Source organism: Pocillopora verrucosa, chromosome 12 (assembly GCF_036669915.1).
Source record: "Pocillopora verrucosa isolate sample1 chromosome 12, ASM3666991v2, whole genome shotgun sequence".
In the NCBI taxonomy this organism is placed as follows: domain Eukaryota; kingdom Metazoa; phylum Cnidaria; class Anthozoa; order Scleractinia; family Pocilloporidae; genus Pocillopora; species Pocillopora verrucosa.
Window position 1 is genome coordinate 14144166 of NC_089323.1, and position 27942 is coordinate 14172107.

General features: G+C 36.8%; 1 protein-coding gene across 3 annotated transcripts; it reads left to right on the forward strand.

Moving 5' to 3' along the window:
• Positions 1–1543: 1543 nt before the first annotated feature.
• LOC131783717 (nipped-B-like protein) lies at positions 1544–27632 on the forward strand. Of its 3 annotated transcripts, none has more exons than XM_059100480.2 (47): positions 1544–1776; positions 2012–2183; positions 3226–3371; positions 4719–4976; positions 5429–5605; positions 6193–7092; positions 7494–7556; positions 7824–7922; positions 8141–8241; positions 8437–8529; positions 8841–9066; positions 9391–9545; positions 9682–9762; positions 10551–10651; positions 10888–11017; positions 11362–11444; positions 11642–11777; positions 12544–12687; positions 12854–12901; positions 13355–13444; positions 13823–14031; positions 14296–14398; positions 14559–14657; positions 15139–15285; positions 16083–16217; positions 16348–16449; positions 16537–16587; positions 16849–16957; positions 17261–17400; positions 17746–17886; positions 18070–18163; positions 18636–18781; positions 19013–19106; positions 19472–19578; positions 20169–20235; positions 20456–20522; positions 20986–21121; positions 21576–21683; positions 21791–21847; positions 22152–22292; positions 22688–22834; positions 23108–23213; positions 23936–24050; positions 24793–24952; positions 25735–25842; positions 25974–26117; positions 26741–27632. In XM_059100480.2, exons 1-47 carry the CDS (start codon positions 1722–1724, stop codon positions 26807–26809), a joined length of 6360 nt encoding a protein of 2119 aa, XP_058956463.2. In that variant the 5' UTR covers positions 1544–1721; the 3' UTR covers positions 26810–27632. The 3 variants fall into 3 exon arrangements, with proteins under 3 accessions (XP_058956463.2, XP_058956464.2, XP_058956465.2); XM_059100481.2 differs by having other exon boundaries at positions 19016–19106; XM_059100482.2 differs by having other exon boundaries at positions 4719–4946.
• Positions 27633–27942: the final 310 nt, after the last annotated feature.

Genomic DNA, 27942 nt, shown 5'->3' on the forward strand with positions numbered 1-27942 from the left:
AATTTTCTAGGCAATCAGAGAAAGAACACTAAAGTCAGCAATTGTACCATCAAACTAGAGATACACACACACACTTTATATTTTATATACTTTCAGCCTTGAGCTACCTTGATGCAAGCTTTACGTCTGATGACGTTTATCTACCTTAATGCGCCTTTACGAGTATTATACTTGAAAACTGACGTAAACTTGCGAAACGAACTTTACCCAGATTTACGCAACTTTAATTTACCGTAAATCTCTTTTTATAATTGGCTATCTCATTCGCACTCTCGAGATTATTGTGTTAATAGAAAGAATTCTTAAGCTCATTTACCCCGTGGGTGGAGTGGTTTTGACTCAGTGTCGTAAAACCATAGCCTAAGTAACCGTAAAGTAACGATCAAATTAAAGAGAATCCCAAAAAATGCACGAGATACATACGGAACAAAAGAATGAAAAATGATTTTAAAAGTGCGCGAGACACTTACGCAACAATCCGATGAAAGAGAATCCTAAAAGTGCGCGAGACACTAACGTAACAATCAAATAATAATCCTATAAGAGTGCGCAAGACACTAACTTAACACTCGAATGAAAAAAATCCTAAAAGTGCGCGAGATACCAACGTAACAATCCATTGAAAATCAGTCCTAAATTTCGCGTGATAATAACGTAACAATTAAATAAAAAAGTGCGCGAGATACTAACGTAATAATCAAATGAGAACAATCCTAAAAAAGTGCACGATATACTAACAAAACAATCCGATGAAAGGGAATCCTAAAAGTGCACGAGACACTAACGTAACGATCGAATGAAAAAAATCCTGAAAGTGCACGAGATACTAACGTAACAATCCAGTGAAAGTCAGTCCTAAAATGCGCGTGATGATAAGATAACTTTCGAATAAAAGAGAACCCAAAAAGTGCACGAGATGCTGAAGTAACAATCGATTATAACTCAATCCTAAAATGTGCGTGAGAATTGCGTCATTTTTAAATAAAGGAGTATCCTTAAAATGCACGAGATACTAACACAACAATTCAATAAAAGAGAATCCTAAAAGTGTGCTAGATATTCCAACGTGCAACGAGCAAATCAAAGACAATCCTTAAGGTGCAAGATATTAATGTAACAATCCAGTGAAAAAAAATCATAATCTCGTACCCTGATCATACTCTGCAACTGAAATGTAACCACCACGAAAGTAAGAGAATCTTAAAGGTGTGCGGGTTACTAACACAACAAGCCGATGAAAAAGAATCTCAAAAGTGCGCAAGATACTAAACACGACATTCATTATTCATAACAAAAAAACAGAAAAAACGAAATATTAATTTAACTCATAGAAATATATCTTCCTAGTAAATAGCAACTGTTGAAGGTTCTGAAATTTAACCATCAACAGGCAAAGGCCTTAAAAAATTAACAGTCCTTTGTACAAAATAAACTTGGATGACGCATTGTGAAGCATACACCACAAAAATAGAGCCAGTCCCTCAGGATAACCCATACCCCGGATGTATGGTGGCCGCGGTGGTTTGGCGCGCGTTCGAATGGAGTGTTGATTATTCCCGCCATTGTTGTTAAATTTATCATGGCTGTCGGTGAGAATTTTTACAACTTCTCAACTTCCTTCTTTCCGTGATGGGTTAAAAGTCTTTCAAAAGGTTCTCTGGTTATTTCTACGCCTTGTGTGCCAAGCTTTTGTTTTATGTTGAAGGCTTTGTCTCGATAGCATGGATACAAGCGTGCCAATCGCTACACTAGCTGGCATCAGTAGCCTCACCGATCGTAAGTTTTTTTTTTGTTTTGCAGAAATTATCTATTTTACTGCTTTTTTTGCCAGTGTGTAACATGATAATTCAAGTGGTATATGTGAGTCAAGGGAACGTTGAAAGAAGATGGACGAATGAGTCGGAAATCTAAAATTTTCACTTAATTTCTTTTTAACTTCCGTTGATAATATATTTTGGGCAGCCTTTGCATTCAGTAATTCATTCATTAACAAATGTTTCTTTCGTTGTAGTGCTTCCAGAGTTACCATTTCCTGGGCCTTCATCTTCCAGAGGATCAAATACTTTACTTCGTAGTCCAAAGGTTACGGAAGAAGCTAGGGAAGTACTCAATCGACCTGACCGTTCTCTTGTTCAACAACTTTCTCAGGCACTGTGTATTTCAAAGTCAACTTCAGACCAATTGTGAGTAATTAGAATTTATAGAAGTTTTTAATGAAGTCGCATATTCATTAGAATGGCTTCCTTAGACAGTTTATCTCTTCTGATCGCCATCGATCAAATGTGGTTCTTTTCATTTCAATGGTGGAAACAATGAAAGTCACGAAGGTGAACTTTTATACCAAGTCACGTCATATCATACTATTTTAAGAATGATTTATAAATAGTACGTGGAGTAACTTTTTGTTAATCCCTTCTGTTTCTTGTCTATTTTATAATGAACAATAATTTTTGAAAAGGGGAAAAATAGTAATGTTTTGATTTTTTTTAAACTGAACTGGCACTGTACTGGTTTGTTGATAAAAATGAAAAACATTGCAAAATGGCAGATCTGAATTTGAAATGTGTATGTAAACATGAAATTGCTGTTAAATGTTCATTTACTCCCCCTAAAATGCATGCTATTTTTTCTACTTTCCCTCTTGTATTAACATTCTGGTAGTTTTGTTTGTGATTTTTCTTCAATTCTGAAAGTAATTGCTGCATTTCATTTATGATATCATAATACTCTAATTTTAGCACCAGTTACTGCCTTTTTGTATTTACATATAACAGTGACCAGATGGAATTTAGTGCCAAAAAATTATAGATCTTTTGCCAAGCATATAGCCATATCCAAAGAAAAAAGAAAGGACTAAAGACAAGTATTCTATACCTTGGTGAATGGGTTTTTTTATCATAAAATTTTAAGGGTTTTCATTTTCAAATTCTGTAGCATTAGATAAAGTTTGGACTTGAGGCAGAACTTGAAAAGCATTTATTTCAGACACTGACTGCAAGAAAAATAGCAATCTTTATTTTAACTCCTTCTTGGCCAATTTACTCATACTTACACACACTGAAAATTGAGCTTTGAGCATTGGCTATCTAGAATAAGTTAAGGGTTAGCAAAGCCTGGCAGCCTTACAAGCTGGGAAGTTTTAGTGATAAAGTGCTTTTGATTGAGTGTTGTAAAACAAAAACCTCAGTAATCACAATTGCTATCTAACATTTTGTTGTTATGTAGGATCTTGAAAGATGGAACAAATCAAGATGACAGCATTTCATGCCAAGGAAGCCCACTTCTTCTTCAAGCGATTGTTTCGCAAACACCCAATGTGTTTAATTCTCAGTCAGTGAAAACTGTTTCTGAAAGCTACCAAGATCCACAAGGTAACCTGCCAGTATGTAAAGTGTAATAGTGTAAACCATAGTCAAAGACTATTAACTTGTAACAGCCCAACATCACTTTGTATCTTTATACGTTTTTAAAATGCTAACAAGGAAAAAAACTTTCTTTAACTATTAAGAGCATCATTATGTGGTGATTGTTTCCTTTATTCTCATGTGGGGTTTGAGCCAGGCTGTGCCATTGTGCCAATCCAACACTGCAATTGAAATTGTCCCTTAAAAAAACAGCTAAGGGGATAATTTGTCTCCTTCAAAATTTAGGGAAAAACTCAGAAGGAAGCACACACAGAGAGTTTTATTTCAGTACAGAAATTGCAAGCTAAAACAGAATGTGGAAAGTATACTTTATCGGATGTTTAAAGTTCATTCTAAAGTCACATTTCAGTCACGCTCTACTGAACAGATATGTCTCATGCTCAAGCAAGCGTGGTGAATGCACCGGGCAATCTTTACTGTACTTTTCACAAACATGTAAACTCTAAAGTTCAAAAGCCACCCTCACAATTGCTTTTTTCACTGCTGTCAATCATAATTACAATCGCAAGCAACAAACCTTGAGACACTGAAAGACACAAAACAGATTGAAATCACCAATCACAAATCACAAACCATGACCTTTTGAACCCATTAAAGTAAATTTTTGTTTCCCTAAGAGGTCCATTAAGATGATTGACGGCAGTGAAAAACACAATCAGACAATTTCAATTGCAGTGCAGGATTGGTGCAATGGTGCAGCCTGGCTCAAACCCTGTAGAGCAGAAATTTAAAATTAATTTGTCTGTCCCCCTAAAAATAAACATTTCCCCCAAAATTTCTGCTAAGGGGACAAATTGTCCCCCAGTGATCAAATCCTAGCTCAAACCTTGCTCATGACCTTAATGTTAGACTCAAGGGTGATATCGTATGGTGAGATTAGATGCTAGTCACTCTTACGTGTCAAAGGGTTAGGGGCTTAGAGGTATTAGAGCACTAGAACTTCAAACACCAACTAAAGTCAAGATGACTGTTGAAAACAGCTTGCCAAATTTGCAACTCTTACTTCAAGTTAAGTTCTTGTTAATTAAAATAGTCCTGGTTTGAATGCTAGCATCTTTTAACCCTTTCACTTCCAAGATCTCATTGGTAATTCTCCTTACTGTCTACTATACAATTCTTATAATGTTAGGTCAGAGAATTTGATACTGGATCAACTAATAATCCCATAATTGATATTTTTCTTTATTCTCATCACCTACCTGCTTGATATTGTATTGATTTTGAAAGGAGAAATTCTGTCTTGGTCACTTGTGGGAGTGAAAGGGTTAAAGTTAGTTTTTGTTATTGTTGCAGGTTATTCTCCAGTGGGGTACAACCCAATGTCCCCTCGCCAGAGAGTTAGTCCTTCAAATGTGAGATCGCCATTGTATGCTGGTTCTCCTGGAGGGTTGCAGGCAAACTCTCCTTACATGAACTCACCAGAACATGCAGCTAGTCTGCGGTTAATGGCATCCAGTCCTCACACTTTGAAAGCACAAAGCCATCCAGTACCATATCCTCAGTTTAGTGGAACTGCTCAAGGTGCCCATAACACTGCTAGACAACCAAGATGTATGTACACTCACACACATGACTTGTATCTGAACTATGAAAAATTATTTCATCTGAAATTGTAGACTGTAAATTGTTGAATTGAGTAAACTGATCTGCTGTACTGTAAAGGTAGGAAAAATATACAGTGGGATTGGAGTGAAATGCGGGTTGTTGAGGGCTCAGCTCATTAGACCAATTGGGAAGAAGTATAGATTGGTGTGAGAAATGACTGATGTACTTGTATACTGTATCTCTTAAACACAAATGGGAGTCTGGGTGCTATCATGGGGGATTTGTTACCATTTGCAACTGTCTGACTCTGTACAAATCACCCTTGTTGAGAGTAATAGATTTCTACTTCTCTCATCAGTGTAATTCTCTCCTAAATTCTTAGGAAGCCCCTTAATGGGCTATAAGCATCTCTACATAATAAATAATAGTAATTATAATAACTGTTTTATCTTAACTAGCTGAGAGTGCTGTACATATAAATGGAGGCTCATCAAATGTACCTTTGATGCAACCTCAAATAGTGCTGACTCCAACTCAGGCATTTTCACCAGCAAAGACAAGGCATGGTAGACATTCTCTCTCCAAGAGTGAACTACAGCAAAGTACAAATCAGAATGTACCCAATAGTGATCAAGGTTGGTTCCTCAGACCTGTCACTCAAAGTTCATTAAAGTGGTACCAAAGGCTAATTTGGTGAATTTTCAACAATTTTGGGAATAAAATGTCTCATGACAGATTTATTGCTATTGTTTAAACATGTGATATAAGATTCTACATATAATCTTAGATAAAAATAGATTACATGGTTAATTGCTTGCTCATGGTTGTGACGCAGCCTAAAAATTAGAAATATCATTGAAAATTTTAGATTAAAAAGGCTGACAAAAACATTAATGTGTTTTTGTTGCTTGGAAATGTAAGTGGTCAGCTATAGTAGAGCTCTTTCCCAAGTTGCATCCATGGTTAAGAAGTGCTTCATATTTAATTACCAAATGGTTACTTATGAAATGGATTGTCAGAAATGTCTTATAAAAGAAATACTGCATGAATGGCAAACACCATTGGACCAGGATCTTACCTGTATCTCTATTTTGCTGTGAGATTTTAGGTTGTTTTTAGAGAGTCTTTCTTTGTACCTGATAGAATAATTATCATTATCTTTTGTTGTATTAAGCATTTATGTACAATGAGTATTTTTGCTGCCTGATGTTTGTGTGCGCAGGTGTATTAAAAGCCCCCCATCCTAGTGAGAGACAAAGGAACATTGACTTGTCTACAACTGTACAAAGAAACTTGAATGAAAATGAATTTTACCAATCTCATACTCAAGTTGGGAGAGGAAGTGTTCATAATCAGAGTGTCTATGATAGCCTCAGTGCCCTGGAGGCACTTGCATCACAAAATGGCTTTAATTTTGATCCCTCAGTTCTTGGACAAGCATCACAACAGCTAGCTGCAATTAATGAGAAGCAAAAGAATACTCATTTACTTGCTAGAACTTCTGGACAGTCACATAATCAGGAAAGTATGTTGAATCGAACAAGTGAACGAGAGTCAAAATCTAAAAAAAGACGTAAATCATCCAAAAGCAAATCCGAGCTTGACGTTGAGGATAACCCTGGTGAACTTACTTCAATGCAGGTGTACAATTCTCAGATTGTAGAATTAGACAATATGCTCAAGGAACAACAAGGTGACATACACTCACAGTGTAGATCTTCAAGATCAAGTAGGAAGTCTGTGGAAGACCCTTACAGAACTAATGTTGACGCTGTTGATGAAATGCACACCTTAGCACCTATGTCAGCAATGTACTTACATAAAGAGGAGCCAACACATTCTAATATCCTGCCAAATAGAACTGAAAAACCTTTGACGCCTGAACACAATCATCTTACATCACCAAATTTAAAGGTGTCCCCTTCTCTCAAGGGACTTCAGTTGTACGTTCCAAAGCTAGTCATAACAAAAGTGAAGCAGCGAAGAGGTTCTAAAGAGGTAGAGACACATCAAGTAAGAGAGGTGTTACCAGATAGTGAAAGTGAGATACACAGGAGCAAAAAGCGAAGGAGGTCTAGTGATGATATGGGTAGAATCAACAGCAGCCATGAATGGGATGAAGGTATTAATTTTTTCCTCTTTATTCATATTTGTTGATAAGAACTGAAATGTTAGGTTGTACTTTCCTTTAGACTATAACTAAGCTTTGATGAATACATGTACTGTACAATTTACACTAATATGAACAACAGTAAAGTTATTATTTGGTAGAGAAGAGAGGAAAAGGGGGGGTAGAGGGGAGTTACATGAGAGCATTGTCATTACTTATCTTGTGTCAAGACTTGAAGAACATTACATGAGGTTTAAAGCAAAGGGGTATCTTCATCAAAGTGGTTGGCTACAGAGTAAGATATTTTATGAACAGGTCTTAAAAGTGTGGTGAATCTTGTCTGATCTGCAGACACAATAGTGCATCATTTGTGAACAAAATATGTACACTGACCCAGTTGCACTCTTTTATAGCCCCACCTAAGAAGAGGAGTAAAAGCAAGAAGCAAAAAGTCAAAGAAACACATGAATCTGAAGGTAAGATAGAACAACTTTGAATAGAAAGCTCAGTTTATGAGATATAGTGTGAACCTCTGTGCATGTAATTCTGGATCTTAAGTGTAACTGTGCTTCTCACAAACATTGTCATACTCCGTACAGTTTTGAAACATTGTTTAAACTAGGTAATTGCTAGAGTGTAAGTGCTAGAGGGGTAATGTTTCACTTGTCCATTTATTTAGAATGCATGGCTGTATGTTTGTTAAAAGCAAAAACGACACTTGATATTGGTCTCTGTAATTTTAGATATCATGGAGACACCAACCTTCAGGAAACTGGGAGATTTACTTGAGAACCTTTTTGAATTTGATGATGAGTGTAATGCACCAAGCTTTCATGATTTGGGTAAGTTAATGAGGGTGATTCAGAAGGAGTAGAACATTTTGTATATTTTTTTATGAAACTTGGGACACTGCTGTGAAGATTGGAGGAGTTATTAAAAATGTTGTAAAAGTGGAGGGTCTATGTTTTTTTAGTAAAAGACAAAACTATTTTTAGAAATTGAAATTATGATACATGTAGATTAAAATACTGGTAATGGTTTACTTTCTCTCACTCCAAAGATGATCAGGAACCGAAGCCAGAAACCCTTCTTTCAAGATCTATTGTGCAAGAGTTTTATGCTGAAATGGCAAAGCTGAAATCTTTAGGAGTTTTGCATAAGGTGAGGCACCCATGTACCTATAAGCTATAGACATTGCAAGTGAATGCCCTTTGTGGTGGGTGCAGTCAAAACCATACTAAGCACCCACACACATCAGTGTGCAGAAGGTAATGTTACAGTAAATGATCTAATCTATTAGTATGGATTTAAATTCCCTACCAGTTATTGAACCTTTCTTCTTTCTATTCTAATCAGGTGCCCTCTGATGATTTGATGAGGCTTCTGCAAATAATGGAACGGCATATCAGGGATGGCTTACATTTACAGTTGCAGTGCAATGCAGACCAGGTGAGACCATGCAGATGTTACAAACTTGGATATTAATTTCACCTTAATCCTTTGGTTTGGGTATGGGTATGGGTATGGGTATGGGTATGAAAATGAACTTTGTACCTTACAGTGAGTGTAAAATTTCATTGCAACAAGCATACATGTATCTTATTCAAGATACATGTATTTTGTTTCTTGTATACCATTGTCTACTTTTCATTCTTGTAGCAGCATACCATAACCTAGACAGACACAAGACAGTGTCCATTGCCTTAAGGCATGAAAATTTGATGGTTGTTCATTTTGAACTTTTACTGTTTATTTGTCAGGATGATGATGAAGAGCAAAGACTGTGGCGTGACCTATGCCTTGACAGAATGGTTCGAGCAGTAGAGTCTTCTTTGGTTGTTCTTATAATCCTGACATCTCCTTCCATGCCTAAACAGTTATATCTTGAAGAGGTCATTGCAAGGGTTATTTCATTCACCAAGTACCAACTAAGAAGCAACATTTTCCCTGAATATGACCCCATCTACCGAGAATCAGATCCTAATGGTAAGAGACAAGTTTAGGTTGGTGAATGCCAAGTTTGTACATGATAGCTATTTGCTGAAGAGCAATTGGAAATAATTTTTTCAAAAGCAGTCATAGTGATTATTGATCAAAATGTATGTGTAAATTGGAAGGTTAGTCATGTTTTTTTGTCATACATCTGTAGTGTTCAACTTGTACATTATAGCATGAAATTCTAAGTTGATATGAAGGAATTAATTAACAAAACAAAAAAACTTGAGATGGAAATTTTTTTGCAAGCACAAATATTTTGTGGTGTTTACCTTTTGTTTCATAGCTGATGGTTTGAGCTATTTATCTTTGCAGAAAGTGTTCTTTTAATTCCCAAAGCCAAGAGAGCCAAGTCATCCAGTGTTAAGCTCAAATCCATGTCATTGTTTTACAATAAAGTTTGTGAACTTGTCTCACTTTTGGGAGATCTTGTGGATATCCAAACACTTACGGATACAGACATTTTACAGGTTGGGTTTTATTTTTAAACAACATAACAGTCTTAAAAATAGGATTCTCAATATCCATGTTTCCTTGCTTGTAAGGCACTAAAATTCTTTTCTTTTTTAAGTGATCATAATCAATCTTTCTTTTTTCATTCTTCAGGTTTCAAATCTGGGGACATCACCTTTCTTTGTAGAAAACATTAGTGACCTTCAACACAGTGCTCTAAAGCTGGTTAGATCGGTATGTTCCCATCAAGACTTTTATGTCTTCTAAGATAATTATATACTGCAATCATAACCACTACAAATTCCTCGAATATTATTGGTGAATTTGCAGCTTCATTTTTCACTAATCATTTTATACAGTTGAAACCAGACAATGTAATCGTACAGTTGGCTGTAATCGGACACCTGTAATCAGACAGTTGAAGCAGCCAATCATACTGAGTCCACTCAGCTAATCCATCAATCACGGAAATGATCAAAATAACCATAGCAACAACCACTTATCCAAAGAAAATCTGGAGAATTTCCAAAATGGAGTATTTTTCAACTTAAGACATTGTCTCCATTGGATATATTTTTTCTAGGTGTATTTTTTTTTTTTCAAAATTGAGATGGTTATGATTATATGGTAACAGGACTTCTTGTTGTCCAATTCTGTCTCTAATCATACTCGTGATTAACAAGTCAGACTCCTGCTCAATTGTCATCCGATTTTGTTAATCACTCGTACAATTACAAACTGAATTGGACTCCACTCGGTCCTATTACCATTATTGATTTGCTTCTGATGTTTAACTGCCAGATAGGTTGCTACTGTTTACAGCTCAAAGTCAGCTGTCTTTAGGCACATTTCATCTGAATGTCACTTTTTGGTATACATTCTGATCAAGAATAGACACTGATTAGAAATAATTATCTTTTAGACATTAAAGAAAAGTAAAGGAACATGCTACATGTACTGAATAAGGAACAGGCTAGATAATCATTATGAAAGATGTTTTTTTGTTGTTGTTGTTTTGGTAGATATTCCGAAAATATGTCAAACATAGGGACTTAATCTTGGAAGACATTTTTGCATCATTAGCCAAACTCCCTAGCAGCAAAAGGACACTCAGGAGTTATAGGTTTGTGTACTAGAAAGTTTCTGTTATCAAGAACTTTATGTTTATTTTAGAATACTTGTTCCTCTCTCTTCCATATTGTAAAGTGTTTAGAGGCTTCCAATAGACCCTCTACACATTGTAAATTTGTTTTTATTTATTTTAGTCTTCCACTGTTATGGATTCTAACCTTTCAATAGAGCAAGACAAGAGAGATTTCTGTAACTTATGAGATTTACTGTTCTGTTTCCTTTCCTCAGACTTACTGGAGATCTCTCCATTCAGATGGTCACAGCACTGGTGCTTCAGCTTATTCAATCCTCAGTTAAAATTCCAGAGAATAGTGATGACATGCAGGATGAAGCTGAAGATGATGAGAACAAACCACGTGTAAGCTGTGCAAATATTGCATCAAGCTTACATTAGTACTAATAGAGTAAAAAAAGTCCTTTGTTTTTTTACTGGAAAATTCTTGAAAGTCCTCAACCATTTTTCAGATTTGTAAGCCTTGATCTTTGAAGTTTATTAACATTGAGGATGGCATATCCAGTTTTGAGGGACTGCACATGTACACTTGAATGTTGTATGTGTACTCTTAAAATTTGTACTCCTTTAAGATAAAGGCTTGACATTTTCATTTGTTACATTGTAATAACTCCCCTTTTCCTCTCAACATTTAGAAGTCTTAGGCATACTTTGTCCAAAAGGTATTTGCTATTGACAACTTATTTCAGATTGACCGTAACATCATAATCATCACATCATATGAGAATGCCCTGAGGACTGCACAGAATTTCTTGTCGATGTTTTTGAACAAGTAAGTTGTTTTATTATTATATGCATGCACAAGCACAGTAGATCTTCCCCATTTGAATTTTTATATTTTAAAAGTGTAATGTACAGTATACAGTATACTGCTCTTCTTCGTCCTTATTATGACATGTTGATCATGTGTAATTTTACTATGAATAATATTTAGCTCATGCAACTCATAATAAGCATTTAAAATTGTAGATGCATAAGTGTTGGTAAAGATGAAGAAGATTACAGGCCTCTGTTTGAGAACTTTCTTCAAGATCTGCTGGTTACACTCAACAGACCAGACTGGCCAGCTGCCGAGGTTTTGCTCACTCTTCTTGGCAGATTGTTGGTAACTCAAGTTTTATGTACAGTACCTATAGTACACATGCTGTAATAAAAAGGCAAACTTGAGATTTGTATGGGCTGATACTGACAGTAGTTGACAAGGGTGAATGCCCCAGATCAATGTGCAAATCTGCATGAGCCTGTAGGGCAAGTGCAGTTTGTGGTCTTTGAAAAAATTTGCAAGGGCTTATTTATTCCAAATTGCACTCAAAATCATGAGGTTACGTATTAATTATATACATGAAAAAATACGAGATAGCTTATCATAATTATGCAGAAGCAAAGTGCATGCATCAAGTGCAAAAATAACTTATTCAAACCCTGCAAGTGACATTGTGTGTTCAGTCAAAACAACGGCATACAATCAAAATGATAATATACAATGGTATTTTCACATCTTTACGGTGCAAAAAAGTAAGTCTAGCTAAGCAATTCAAGGAACTGTTCAGTCTGGTTTGTTACTTTGTATTGTATTGTATTGTATTGTATTAGATAGGAGGAACATTGTTTGTTAAAATTGTTGAATTTGTATTTCTGGTCAGATTTCAAAGTTCTGCAAGACTGTTAAATCTGTCTGATCCTACTTGTACACAAACTGTAATCCCCTAAAAATATAGGACACAGTGCAGTGATTTTGTTGTTGCCCTCCAAAAATCACAATCTGGAGTTCAGCATGCAAGCATTACTTCCCCACATCTCACATACTGACTAATATACAAATGTAATCACAGACATTAATTTAAAAATGTATGCCTTTAATTTTCTGTTAGATTGTGACCTTTAACAATAAAACAAATGATGTTAGTCTGAGGGTTTCAGCCATCGACTATCTTGGTGTTGTGGCAGCTCATTTGAGAAAAGATGCAGTGAACAGTCAGCAAGATACAGAAAGCATTACAGAAATTTTAGTGGAGGTAAGCAAAACAATATGATGTGAATGACTTTTGATAAGGATTCATAGCACTGAAATAATATTGAGAAGTAAAATAATAAAAGCAAAAGTAGTAGTTTGCTCCTGATAGGAGCTCAACTGGTTTGAATAAACATTACTTATGTTATGTTTTAATTTTTTTATATAAGCAACTTGGGGAAGTCTCTGAAGACTCTGGTGATGAAGTTTCTCACCTGGTAAGTCCTATGTTTCTTGTAAAAATCAGAAGTCAGTATGCTCCAGGAGAGATGGAGGGACAAGTTGCATGAAAATTCCATGTGTATGACTTAGGAACTTTTGCAAATATTCATGTTCCTGAGACAAAATTTAGTTGCTTCTTGCACAAAGTCAGTCTTCCTAAAAGTTTTTGGAAGATTGCATTATTGATCTAAGTTTCAGTTACTTTTTTTGGAAGAAGTACCAACTAAAAGTTTATTGCAGATACTTGTTTTAGTTACTTTCCACAGTGTTCTAGCTTTAATATACTCCTTGACAATGGCTGACAGATAGAAGGCATTATCATAAAAAGATTATTATGTCTCAAACTACATATGGAGAGTTGATTTTCATGTTACTCTTTTATCTCCTGGATTGACATTTTGCTCCACAGAAAAGTATATAAATTTGCAATATTTTTACTTGCATTTCAGGATGAACGTTCTGGCAAGAGAAACCAAATTCTTCAAAAAACACTTGCAAACTGGTTGAATTCAGAGGGTAACACAGATGCAGCTTTTATGGTAATAAAATACAGATATAGCCTCTAATAGTTGTAATCTGGGAGTTTTATTAGAGATTGAAGAAATTTCTTATCTTTGATTTCAATTGGCATAGTTATTTCAAGCATTAGATCTTATTCATTAAATGAGTGAGTATTAAGAAGACACTGTTATGAGTGACTTACTGCAGTGACATACTTAAAGAAAATCAATGTCTCATACAAACTTCTGAATTTACTGTTGGGTTCTGTTTTAATTCTTTTTAGTGCGTATGGGTACATGTATGTCATAACAAGAATATTAAATGTTGTACCACCTGGCATTGATGGAAGCAATAAATGTTACCAACGTGGAGCACATCAACACATATGAGCTCACCCAAAATTTTCCTTTTTGCAGTTTGCAAGACAGTTCTTCCTGGCCCAGTGGATTAGGGATAACCATGTTGAAATGGAGCGTTGCTTAAGAACACCAGTGGAAGATCCCCTCGATAGTGGAGAAGGACTGACTAATGATTCCTTCATAGATGCACAGAGTATCACCAAATTAGAGGACAAAAAGGCTTTCTTGCTTTCTATTTTGGATGGAAGAAATGTGTCAACTATCAGGTACGTTGATTTATATCCTCTCTTTTCTTACAGTTTATCTGTTGGTTATAATAGTTGTAGATACATTTACATTGCCACTTAAAGGATAATCACAGGAGATACATGTAATTATTATCACAGCTCTAACTCTACCATGTAATGTTCAGTGATGTTTCCGCTTTTTGAAAATGTACCAAAATAGGGTAATTTTTTTCCCCTAATTTTATGTAAGATTTTAGGCTGTCTATAGTGTTTGATTACAGATTAAGATGTTCTATCTTGCAGATCTTCTCACAATAGCTTGGACTATGAGCAGGCAATGCTGGTCACAAGATATCTCGCTTCATCAAGATCATTTTCAAAGAGCTTTGATGCTTATCTGAGCCAGGTATGATGACCATATGCAAATCGATATGCACTCTCCTCCAAACCAAGAAAATACATTTTGATAATAATTGTCAATTATTGCTTGCTTAGTATGTGAAACTTTCAAAGTTACAAGTTGAAGGAGTATCCATGAGATAATTTTTAGCTTGTGTTGTTCACAGATTCTAAGAGTACTCACGGAGAGTGCTGTGGCAATAAGAACAAAAGCAATGAAATCTCTCTCTGCTGTCATCTCTGCTGATCCTTCCATTCTCTCAAGGGTAGGTGTTTCTGTAATTACTAAATGCTTATAGTACTTAACAGTGATTATGGTGATAATGTTAGTCATAAAAAAGTGATAATGACTATTATGATGGCGATGATAATGCTGTTAATTTTTTAGATATCTTTATCTCTACCAATTTTTTTTTCTCTGATTCCTTCCTAGCCTTCTACTTCCTGAACATCCTAAAAGCATTTGGTGTTTAAAATTTTTTTGGACCAGTTTAAGTTTCATTTTTTCTTGTTTCAGATCAACATTCCATAGTAACTATAAAAATAGAAAAATTAATGTCAAAGTGATTTTAAAAAAATGCACTGCAGCAGATTTGTTTATCTATCTTAAATTCTATTATTTTAAGAAAATGATTTTTCTTAAGGAACTTTCTCTGTGCACTGAGCCCATGAAACTTTTGGGGTAATTTTTTTTACAGTGATACTTTTTGACTGGTATCCTACATATATGTGCATTCTCAATTTTAGGATGATATGCAGAAAGGAGTCCATGCCAAATTTGTGGACATGTCAACCAGTGTCAGAGAAGCTGCGGTTGAGCTTATTGGACGTTTTGTCCTCAACAAACCAGAGCTAATTCATCAGTATTATGACATGATAATTGAGAGGATACTTGTGAGTAGCTTGTTGTTGATTTTAACTCTTATCACTTTTGGACTGACTCAGAAGTATATTATCTTCACAGGATCAATATACTGTCAAGATGACATGATGAAAATCAAGGAAATATTAACTAGGAGAATAGTGCAGAGTGTATCATTCAATATCAAATTCTCAGAACTAACATGATGAGAAATTTAAAGAAGACAGTAGGGGGAGCTCCTTATTAGATCTTGGGAATGAAAGGGTTGAATTGAGGTCTGAGGCCACTTTGTAATCAGCCTGTATTCCTTGTGTCTTGATAACAGGAATGACAGGAGGATTTAGTTTGTTTAAGCATGCATATGTCTAGAGTGTTTGCGTAACTTTCCTTCTCGATCAACAGTTATTATGGGATTAATAATCAAACACAGAATGGCTTTATTCCCCTAGAATAAGTTGTGGATTACTGGGGGTAAGGGGAATGTAAGTTACCCTTTTTTACCTAGATTAAGACAGAAACTTGTGTTGATTAATCAAAAACTCAAATTAATTTTGATGAATCACTGAGATCATCGAGGTTACAATAAGAAATAAATTTAGTTCTTTTCCATTCAAAGACCCATTTATGTCACAAACAAATTGAAATGCCAGTAAACTCCTTTTTAACAATATAATCAACTTCACAATTTTCCACTATAATTATCATTTCCAAATAATTGTCATGGGTTGAAGATGCTTATAGTAACAGTATTCCACAATCAGGAATAAATTTGTCACAATTTTATCTCCCGTACTTACGCTGATTTTCGTGTGCCTTGATTTTTCGACAGGACACTGGGATAAGTGTAAGGAAAAGAGTGATCAAAATCCTCAGGGACATTTGCATCAACCATCCAGATTTTCCGAAAAATACTGAAATCTGTGTCAAGATTATCCGAAGAATATGTGATGAAGAAGGAATAAAGGTAATTGTATAATGGCAGTAAGAAGTAGTGATTTTTTCTGAAGCACCTCAGGTCAGAATCCTATTCCTCAAATGTGTCTATTTGTAATGAATTTTTACTCAGGTTAGAATTGCATTATTTTTTCTTTCAGGAACTGGTTACCAAAGTCTTCCAACAGATGTGGTTTACGCCCCTCAAGGGTGAAGAAAACTCTGATGTTCTTGTGAAACGTGTTGTTCATATGACTGATGTGGTAAGTCTTTAAATCTGAATGATTAAAACATATTTGTTTTCTCGTAACTTTTAGTGTGACAAACCATCTTGTACATCTATTACTCAGGTTGCAGCGTGTGGTGAGAATGGGGACTGGTATGAGCAGCTCTTGGAAAACGTAAGTTCACTGTTAGTGTTAAATTCAGGTAAAGATAATTGAGACCCTACGGCAACACTCAACAAAGATGTGAATTTTTCTTTTTGCACTAAGAGCAAGATGTTATTGTCGCGTTTGTCCACTGGGTTTTAGAGAGGAATTTAGAAGTGAGAGCTAAATAGAATTTTTTTTTGCCTTACGTGCACAGACATCGCTCATTTATTGAAACAAACACTTATATACAATTGCAAACTGTTTGTCATCGCCTTTGCATTTCAATAGCTGCTTCACAACGAGGAAGACTCTATTGCAAAAGCTTCAGAAGAAGCTAGTCAACAAATTGTTAATTGCTTGGTTGAAAATGTGCTGAGTTTGGAGGAAAGAGCAGTTGGTGAGTAGTGAAATTTTTTTTCTTTTTGTGAAAAACCTGCGGCTCTGTAACGAGAAAATATATTGAAAAAGGTACTCCGTCAAGGATTATTTCATTGAAACTGCTGCGACTCCTTTTCATTTAAAAGAAGACAACCATTTTTATCCAGTCCGGTATGTCTCTGTCAAGCTTTACAGTCTGTTGTATACAAGAAGAATGATAAAGTGCGTTTTTGTGATTCAAAGGGAAAAATGTCAGAGTTTAATTGTTCTTAATCCGTACACTATATAAGTGAATTAACTCTGGAAGGTTGTCTTGTTTCAGCTCAGTCTGAAGGCAAAGGCTCCAGTAGCCAGAGATTGGTGTCCAGCTTGTCTACTTTGTACCTGATAAGCAAGATTAAGCCGCAGTTGTTAGTAAAACATGCCATGACTTTACACCCTTACCTTAGTACAAAGTGTAGTGTAAGTATCAACGACATCTTTAATGCTTGTTCTGGTCACAGAATACATATAACATTCAGATATTGGAAGCAATTAACCCTTTACACCCTGACATTAGTAGTAATATTCTAAACACTATTCTCTTGACATTCCTTCTGGTACTGACAAGGAGAATCTGTTTGATAATCAGGAGCTGCTTAAATTGGTGACCATTTCCTTTATTCTCATGACATTTGCATTTGATTCAAGGAGGATACTGTCAGGAGAAATTAGAAGCCAATCACTCTCTGGGCTCAACTTCTAGAGAACTTCACGTGTCAAAACATGAGCTTCCCTCTTTAGCTGCTATGTTCCTTTGTTTTGTAGACCCAGGGAGACTACCTTGTGATCCACAACGTGGCACGCATTTTGGAACTGGTAGTCCCTTTAATGGAACATCCCAGTGAAACATTCTTGGCAAGCCTAGAGGAGGACCTAATGAGACTTACTGTCAAACATGGGCAGACGGTATGGACGATGTTCGAATCAATCATGAATTCAAATAACTGATTCTGTCTTTTAGATTTCCAGAAAACCTATTTAAGCAATGGCATGGACTTTCTATCGGCCGAGTATACTGGCGTAATAACCCACGCGAGATTTTGGGATAACACGAGAAAAGTTTGTAAATCACAAGCTCTCATTTTCCAGGTTGTCCAGAGTTGCATTAGCTGTTTGGGAGCTGTTGTAAATAAAGTCACTCATAACATCAGACTTGTTAAGGACTACTTCCTTAAGTATCATGGTAAGTCACAATTTCCTTCAAGGATACCTGTGTTAATATTCAGTGGTTCTAGGCAAGGACTACGATGAGCGACCGCTATTTTTGGTTATGAAAAATGTAGCGAGGATTATAGAAACCCTGATTATCAAAACAGCATTGCAGCTCAGATAGTTTTGTTGTGTTCTTTTTATTAATGAGCAGTAACTTTATGTGGTAATTTGGTACTATCAACTGAGTTAATAAGGTAAATTGGCCGCCTTAAAGAGTTTCAAAGCTAACGTTACGAGCTTTAGCCCTTCGCCATCGCTCTGACGAAGGGCTAAAGCTCGTAAAGGTCGTATCGCTCTAAGTTTACTGTGGAAAGTTGCGGGGCTCTAGATGGTGACATAAACAAACCCAGCGTGTCAAAGAACTGACAACGTAACCTCTCTGTTTCACCTCACATGCACACCGACACTCAGAATATAATTGTATATAATTGCTTTCATTACAGGTTACTTAGCGAAGGCCAAAGCAGATATGACCAAGAATCCAAGCAAGGCTCAGGTCAACAGACCAACCTTACTAAGATCGTTGTTTACTCTTGGACTACTCTGCAAGCAGTTTGATTTCGACAGCGACGCGAAACCGAAAAACGAGGTTAGTTTCATGCAGGAAAGCTTCCATAAAAAGAATGAAACGAAACGTGACCAGAAATTCAATCTAACAACAGTTGATTGCACTTCACTGTAAACAATGGATCACAAACAGACTGTTAGAGTGTTCTCAGTGGTTCAAGCAAAACACATACACTTTTGTGATTTGATTTTTTTTTAGTTTCAAGGAGTCACTATTGCATGGGATCCCTGTTAAAGTTTTCTTTCTTTCAAGCAGGGTTCAACTAAGGACAGAGTTTTCGCTGTGTATATCTACTTTACTAAGCACTCTGACGAAGAGGTCTGCCAGAAAGCCATTACAGGGCTAGGTAAGTGAATTGAATTTGGGTAAGTTTATCATTCCTGTGTAAATTAAATTGGCTTTTCTTTTTTTCAACATACAGGAAGCGGTGGTCTAATTCTTCCAAAAGGTGTTCTTCAGGAAGTTTTATTGAACCACTATTTTTGTGGCTTGACCACGTTGTTTGTGACTTGTATTGACCGTCATAAAAATCATTTGCACCGTCTGTTTATCAGTTAACGCTTGCCAATTCGGTTCTCCTTGTGTATCGTGTATCAAACAGTTTGCGTAAAAAATAACGCTTGCTGTTCTATTTTGATATTCTTGAGCGGAACTCTAGCTCCGTTTGTCATTTAACACAACTTTGAACATAATCATTCTGATTTTGTACAGGATTTCTTTGCATGAGATATGGTGAGCTGCTTCTGAAGGGAGAAGCCAAGGAACTTTATCAGGGAATCCTATCGCAAGCCAATAAGCCTTTGAAACTTAAGCTTCAGGTATGCATTTCATTTTCAAAGCTGGTAACATTGTTAATAAGGCTGAGTGTAGCTTAGGCAGGGGTTAATACCAAGTCAATGCCCTAGCCTCACTGATTTGATGTGCAGGCCCCCCATCGGCGTCAGGGAGATTTACAGGAAAATGGCACAAACTTTTGCCCGTTTTGATGCTGTTGTGTTGACAGCTGCTTAGTAGTGAGCTATTGCTCGCTTGCCATGGTGACCTCTCTTCCTTTTGGGATGTTTGCTGCCCTGTTCTGTTGCTGCCTATACGGCACCCACCCTCTTGTACTATTGAAAAAGTGCCGCTTTGTTTTTACAATTTTCGCCGAAGGCGAATAACTGTCTTAGTTTAATCGCTCATGTGCCTTCATGTGCCTTCAAACCGTTCGAGATAGGTAGCCAGTTTCCATTAGAATTTAACAGGTTATTTGATTTAGTGTGCTAAAACTTAATACCTTTCTTCTGAAAAGGGTAACGCCAAACTTTATAGCATCTTTTGTGCTCTTCAGAGTTTTATTTTTTCTATAAACACCGGAGCAATTATACTAAAGTGTGATATTCTCCCCTTCCGTTTGTAATTTGATTAGGTTTTAAAGAACTTGCAGACACACCTCCTAGAAGAGGAGAAAAGACTACATGTCCAAGATCATCACAGTAAGAGAAATTCAACATATTTTACTCATACATACATACATACATACATGACGGTATGAAGTCCATCGGGTGTTATGCAGTCTTATCTGTGATTATCATAAGAGATAAAGTGTGCATATCGCTTAGGTTACACATCAGTTTGTGCTTTATCGAGTATTACTAAATCAGTCTTGATGCTTCAGTTTGTAAATTCATTCATTTGTCATATGACTTGTTGTAGGACATAGGAAGGTCGAAAAAGAGAAAGAAAACCAAAATCTTAAAGAACTTGGAGACACTCAGTCTGGGTAAGAAGCCTTCTTGTTCGAGGCCAAGTAGCCCATCATATACTGATGCTTATTTCGGTTTCTGTCGCATGAGGTGACCAGGGTCCAGTTCTTCGAAGGGCAGATAACACTATCCTACGGATAAATCGCTACCCAGCGGATAAGTGTGAAGGAAACGTACTGTGCTATCCACCGGATAGAGATTTACCCAGTGGATAGCGTTACTCACCTTTCGAACAACCGGGGCCGTGAGTATGTGTCAACCTTGAAAGTAGAGTGTAAGGTGTCCTTCCCAAGAACTCAACACGGTGACCTAGCCTGGACTCGAACCGGGACCTCTCGATTTAGAGTCCAGCTCTGTAACCACTAGGGCACCGCTTTTTAACCGGGAAACAAGTCAGCTATCACAGTGCCAGGAAAAAAGAGAAAAATAAAACGTTTGAAAAGAAAAGTATTGAAATGAATATAATTTATTTTTTTCCAGTACAACCAGTGCAGTAATGCAAGTTTACCTCAAGAGTGTACTGGAGAGCTTCTTGCATCCACAGCCCTCTGTTCGTATGGCCGCCTTACATGTTGTAAATCTGATTCTGAGGCAGGGTCTTGTTCATCCTGTACAGGTTGGTTGACTGGAAGAACGATAAAATTGCTGGAATGATGTATTCGTAGGAGCCCTGATTAGTCGTGCAGTAAGACCCGTCTCTGACGGAATCCAAACTTGTTTCGGAAGAAATTCTTCAAAAACATTTTGTGTCATAAGAGTTACCGTTTTTCGTGGTGAAAAAGGCAGTAAATTGTTTGGTAGTATTCAGTTGGGATAGTGATGGAAGGAAAAACTTGAACTCTCCTCTGTATTAAATTGAGGTTGGAAAGGTTTATTTTCAACGTCTTCATGATTTTTCCTGTTGATAAAACTAATTTGTTTATCTTACTCTCTAGAATCACATCAAACTTTTTAAGCGTTCTTTCCCCCATATTTGCGGGCGCCTATTGTTCTGTTTACGTAAATTATCAACCAAGTGAAATAATTAATTCTGTCTTATTTGGTTTTGTGTTTGCATTTGTTTTCAACAGTGTGTTCCGTATCTGATCGCCATTGGAACTGATGAAGAACAACAAATGAGAGTAAAATCGGATCAACAACTCTCGGAACTCGCAAATAAATATTCCATGTTTGTCCAGGTTGGTTCTGAACGAATTTACATTCCTACATTATCCCTTTGATAAAAGAAAACGTCTGCCGCTTTAATTGACAAATTACCTAATGATACTTTATTCTGTTGCTTTAGATGAAAGCCCTGGCTGGAATAAAAATGTCCTTTGAGCTTCAACGTCTAATATACAAGGTTTGAATTTTATTCTTTTTACTTCAGATATGTGTATCGTAGTAAATCTTGAGAAAATAGTTGCTGAATCAAGTGGATGACTTTTTTGCATTTATGAATTGTAATTATGTATCATTCCAGTTGTTAATGTAAAAGAATATTACAAGGATACAACTACAAAATAATATTAACAGTTATATCTTGCGTTGAGAATCAAGATACCATTAGCAATGGATCTTAGTTGAAAGAATGATTTTGCCTAACGATACTGCTTCTCATACTTGTTCTTCGTATTTAATGTTTATTGTATTGATTTTGTTTAAAGGATAAAAACACCGCAATACGTGGATTCAGAAAAGAAGCAAATCACTGCGCACTTGGTCATTTGTACTCCATTATAAGGACTAGCAGACAGCCCAGACGGTCTCTTTTACAATCCATGCTGAGGATATTTGATGATCATAAGGTAAACCCGCTTTTCATCCATACTGAGATTCCTTATTGAACTTTCAAACTTAATTTTAGGCTGGCCGGCTAGTTGATTAAAGGTAGTCTGCCCAAGGCTGCAGTTTTAGATAATCAATGGAGCTCTTGAAGATTCTTTGTTATTGGAAGTAAATAGAGTTAGCTAAAGCCGTCTTGACTCTGTTCACAAAAGTCAGTGTTCAGGTGAAAATTAAGATGGTTCTGAGCGTGGCTTTGCAAAAATTAGGGCGTATATTTGTTGACATACCTTAAAGGCTAAGTACATACGTCGAGATATTTTTTATCTTTATTTCCACTTCTACGCTCGAAATTTCTTGTAAGTTAGTGAAAAATCTTTACTTTATACTCAAGGAACATTCTCTATCCTTTCTTCAGGGCGCTAAATTGGACTTACTGCTGTATATTTCTGATAACATGGCGCACTTTCCGTATTCTGTACAAGCAGAGCCTTTGTTTGTTATCTATCACATTGACACCATCCTCTCTGTAACTGGTGCAAATGTGCTCCAGTCCTTCAAAGAGGTAAGCTCGTCCATGCATTTATTCAAGATTTTGTTGTAAAATTTACCGAGAAGGGAGTTGCTGACGACTGAAAGTACTACTGAACATTGATGGCTAATTTTGTGGTCGAATATCCTGTTAAGGAACACTCAAAATGCCGGTCTTTCAAGGTCTGCTGTGGTAGTAATTTTTAATAGGCTAAAGCCCCGGACGTAATAGTTTGCATTCGTAGTAGAGTCTAACAGTTATTACAGTGTAGTCTTTTATAACCTATGAGTTTATCTCTCTAAACAGGCCATGACCCCCGTAGCTAAACCAGCCATCGAAAGTGAAGGTCAGATACCTCCTGTTCAAGGCAATGAGTTCGAAGAAGAGGAAGAAAATTTTGAGTCCGTTTTAGGTACGTGACTTAAAGAAGAGGAGAGAAAAACCACAATCTTTTATAAATGAGTATGATCTGTCGGATAAAACAGGTAATAACCGAGAGAGTGGTCCATTAGAAGACTCACTACTAACAAGAGAGCTGAAGAAGTATGTGTAAATATGTTTGTGTGTGTTTGCAGTGTGTGTGTATGTGAATTTTTACAGAGGGTTAGAGTGAACAAACTTTGATCGTTGGATAATCTTAATGAAAGACTTTCTCGGATGTGTAAAGTTTATTTACAAACGAACAAGATAAAGGATAACAACCACTAAATCCGACTCATATCAAGTCCGGATAGTCAAGTTTCTGACGCACTTTGGCTTTCCTTGTTAACAAATGTTAAATTATCCTACTTTTTGTAGTCATGCTGACCGTTGTTGTACACGGAAATGCCATTGGTAGCAAAGTGCAGTGTCTACAGATTGTTTATCGTAATCTGGAATTGTTTTGGGTTTTGCCTTGCTGTGCTCGCTGGTTTTATTTGATTTACAGTTGATCCAAAACTACAACAAACAGATCAAACTCGCTTTGACACGCTCTCCAGTCCGATTACACACAGTGTGCTGTGAACTACGATTAGTTCCATGTCACATTTACCTATGTTCTCGTCATTACGACTTTGGTTTCCAGTTTATGACATGATTTTATGAGTATAATTTCAGAGGAACTTATTGCATGTCTTTTTTTTTATGTTTTAGCTCGGATTCCCCCAGACCCAACAATCTTTGAGCAACGTTGTGTTGCTTCTCAGGGTTGTCTACTTCTTCTCTATTTAAAACAACATCTTAAAGAAATGTATGGATTTTCAGACAGGTTAGAATTCCCTGAGAATTATTGTTCATGGTTAAGTATGATTTAGTGATATAAAGTTCAAGATTATTCAGTTATATGTGAACTGAATTGAAAATGTTGGATGGTCAACGTCGCGAGATTCTTAATCAGAAGCTTCGAGCCTTAGTCCTTCGTCAGAGTGAAAGTTGAGTATAGCTAGGCAAACGACAAACGTGGATAACAATTGTTGACATGAAACTTGCTAAACAGAACATTTAATCATTGTAGCCAAACACAGGTACATCCGGGCTACACGCATGGTCCAACACTCTTAATGCTTGGCATACGAAATATCGTCTTGTTGACAGTTAAGTTTTAGTGTAGGCTGATAAAATATATGAGTGATGCTTGGCGAATGATAACAAGAGTAACAATAGTAAAAGGACGTACAGCAAGAGCGACATGAACAAATGAACAACAATGGGAGGATAAATGGGAAGAAATGTCCTTCACATATTTTTCCAGCAGTTCCTATTCCTTTTATTGACTATTGGGTTGCGTTTCTAATTGGTGGAAAACGTCCTGTCTGTTCTACCGCCTAATCCTTAATTTTATAGAAACTATGCTGGTTTAGTTACGCAAAAATGAAATAAGGCTGTTGTAATAAGCTTAAAAATCAGTCACCATCGACTTAAGATTTACCTGTATGTTCTACAGTATACCGGCGGTGAAAGGGTTCCGAGATAAGAGGATGGTTTAAATTCCCACATTTTTTCAATTTTAGTAAATGCCATAAGTATTCACCCTCGGAACCCACGAAGACCTATGACAAGACAGTATCCAGGAAAGCAGGGGTTTTCTTTAACCCTGAACAAGTATTACGTTATGTTGAAGAGCCAGACGCGGTTAGGAGTCACGAACAGCTTGTGCAAGACTATTTAGAGGTATGCGCTGGCCTGGTAAATCCCCTAAGCTCCTTGCAAATTTACTGAATGGATGCTGGTAATTTATTTAACTGCCAAATTAGGCTGAGAGAGTCAAACGTACCCGTGAATAAAGGGTAAAGGGGGTACGTTTCTAAAGAAACTGTGGTGCTGCGTCGGTGGGAGAGCATAGCAAAGTCATTTGGTACTATCAACTAAGTTGTAGCGAAAATTGGCCACCGTTAAGAGTGTCAATACTGACGTTTCGAGCGACAAAGCATTTGGATAGATAGTAATGAATAGATAATTTGGTTTTACCAACAGAGTTGATGATGTAAATTGGCCACTAGTAAGAGTTTCTAAAGATGACGTTTCGAGCGTTAGCCCTTTGTCATTCGCTCTGACGTACCATCACAGTTTCTACAGAAAGGTACCCTCTCTACCCATGTGCGTGTGCGTCCGTACTATGCTTTTGTCAAGCGTATTTCTCTATCGGAATAAACCAGCAAACAAACCCTTATTTATTCATTAAGTCAACGATTGGTACATAACTTCCTGTCATTACAACTTATCATTAGCCATCATAGCACGTCCAAGTACTTTCTGTAAGAGCTGCCACAGTTTGAGTAAATTCTATTTAGATTCTAAATGTTTAGTAGAGAGGTCTGTTTGAATGCTAATGCTCGAAGAAACCTGGCGTAAATTCTGCCCCTGGTTTTCAAGTTAGATTTCTCCAGCAGCGTACTAGCTAACAATGCGTATCGTTATTTTTACATTTGTTGATAAAAGCTTGTCTGTTGTAGTTTAAAACTCTGATGATGATGCTTGACCCGTCAGAAGAGGATAGTGATGATTCTGGGAACGGAGGGAGAGAAAGTCCTATAGGAGAGGGGCAGATGACGGACCTAGAAGTATGCCTCTCTTATCTTGTTGTTGTTGTTTTTTTTTCTGTTTTTTTTTTTTATTGTCATTTATGTTTTTCCTTCTTTGTGTTCATACTACTCCAAATCCTTGATTGTTTTTATCCTTGTTTCTTTTTTAGGGAAATTTAAAAACCCCTAGTGCTAAACCACGGGAAAAGCGCGCTCCCAAGCCAAGGAAGGTTGTGAAGGGACGAAAAATGCCACCAGCGGGACAGTCGAAGGCAAAGACTAAACCAAAAGGAAAGAGGCCTAAAAAGAAAGTAATATCCTTTGATTTTAAGTTATGTCCTCAGTACGGCCTCAGTAGCTAGTGTAGAGATACTCAGATAGACAGAGGAAAAGACAAAAAGGCAGACCAACGAAAGGCAGACAGATGAGCAGACGAAAAGACAGAGGCGGTCAGTTAGACAAACATTTAGTGAGGCAGACAGACAGAGGGACGAACAGGAAAGCAAATGGGCAGACGAAAAGAAAGAAGCGGACAGTGAGACAGACATTTAGAAAGGCAGACATATGAGCAGACGAAAAGACAGTAGCGGACAGTTAGACCAACATTTAGTGAGGCAGACAGACAGACGGACGAACAGGCAGGCAGATGGGCAGACGAAAAGGCAGAAGCGGACAGACAGACAGACACATTTAGGAAGGCAAACAGACATGAACAGGCAGGCAGATGGGCAGACGAAAAGACAAGCGGACAGTTAGACAGACAGGCGAATGAACAGGCAGGCAGACGGAAAGACAGACAGATGAAAAGACAGAAGCGGACAGTCAGGCAAGCATTTAAAGAGTCATACAGACAGACGAAAAAGAAAGATAGGCAAGCAGACAGACACGAAGACTTATAGACAAACGCTTTCTAAGGATCTTCCTTAACTATGAAAACGCATCCGTAGATTTGGATCAGAGTCTGCTGGAAGAAAGTGACGAAGAGATTGACTTTCTTTGTCAGTAAAGTGGTGGACATCTTGTATTTTAACTTTTTACGGAATTTATTTATTGATTATATTTGCAAGTATGGATATTATTATTACTAGACGTAATGTAGAGCGAAATTTTTACCTTGCAAATTTATTGACAAAAATTTAATGTTAAAATATTTCAATTGGATACAGTGTTCTATTGTTCTCCAATTGGATACAGTGTCAGCATTTTAAGTATGGTGTTCTATTGTTCTACTATTGTTTTTTGTACATAAACTTTTTACTAACTAGATGAGTCTACCCAATTTAAGTGGTTACATTCGCAATTTTATACTGTGTACGTTACGTTAGTATCGCGCTTTTTGAAAGTCAAAGGGCGGGATTCATGTTTCACTTTGACTCTCAATTGTGGTTCTTGCGAGAAAGAATTTCCAAGTACCGCATCTTTTTCGAGTGAAGAGGAGAGTTAATTTCAGTTTGAATTTAATTAGAAGTAAGCCCAGCTCATGACTGTAAAGAAACCTTCCATTAACCCGTCCATACATCTATCGTTTTTCGTTTCTACGTAGCTGTGTAAGCTTAGCTAGCTAGAATTCTCCTTTTTTTAGGTTCAGATAAGGTTTTTTGTTTGTAGATAACAGACTTTTAACACTCATTTTGAGAATTTTGTATGTTCAGTTTGTGATTGTGTTGCATCCTTTGATACCACCTGAAAAAGTTTGCTTTCTCTTATGAATTTCAACATGTGAGTGGTTGATGTTGAGAAGTACACCTTGTACTTATTGCTATTGATCTGGAAGGTATAAACAAGTGCTTAGTGCATACTGTCACAAGCAAATAAAAAATTTCAGTAAATCTGTTCATTTGATTGCTAATTGGCCCTCGAGAGACCATAAATCTCTTCCTTAATACCTTTGGGATTACGTTACGGAAAGCTTCTGCGACTCAAGAGTGAATCCAAACATTCATTTGAGATCTTACTGTCACCAAGCTATCCTGAAAATTTAAACAGTTACCTTATTTTAGGAAAGGAACAGTCCATGTGTAGCTAATCGCTTGACCTGGCTGTTCAATGCCTTATCACTGAGGTTGAATTTTTGGAATCTTGTTTCATCACAGGCGTCCCAACCTCGTGTCTCGATTAAAGGGAAAGGTCACTCTCGAG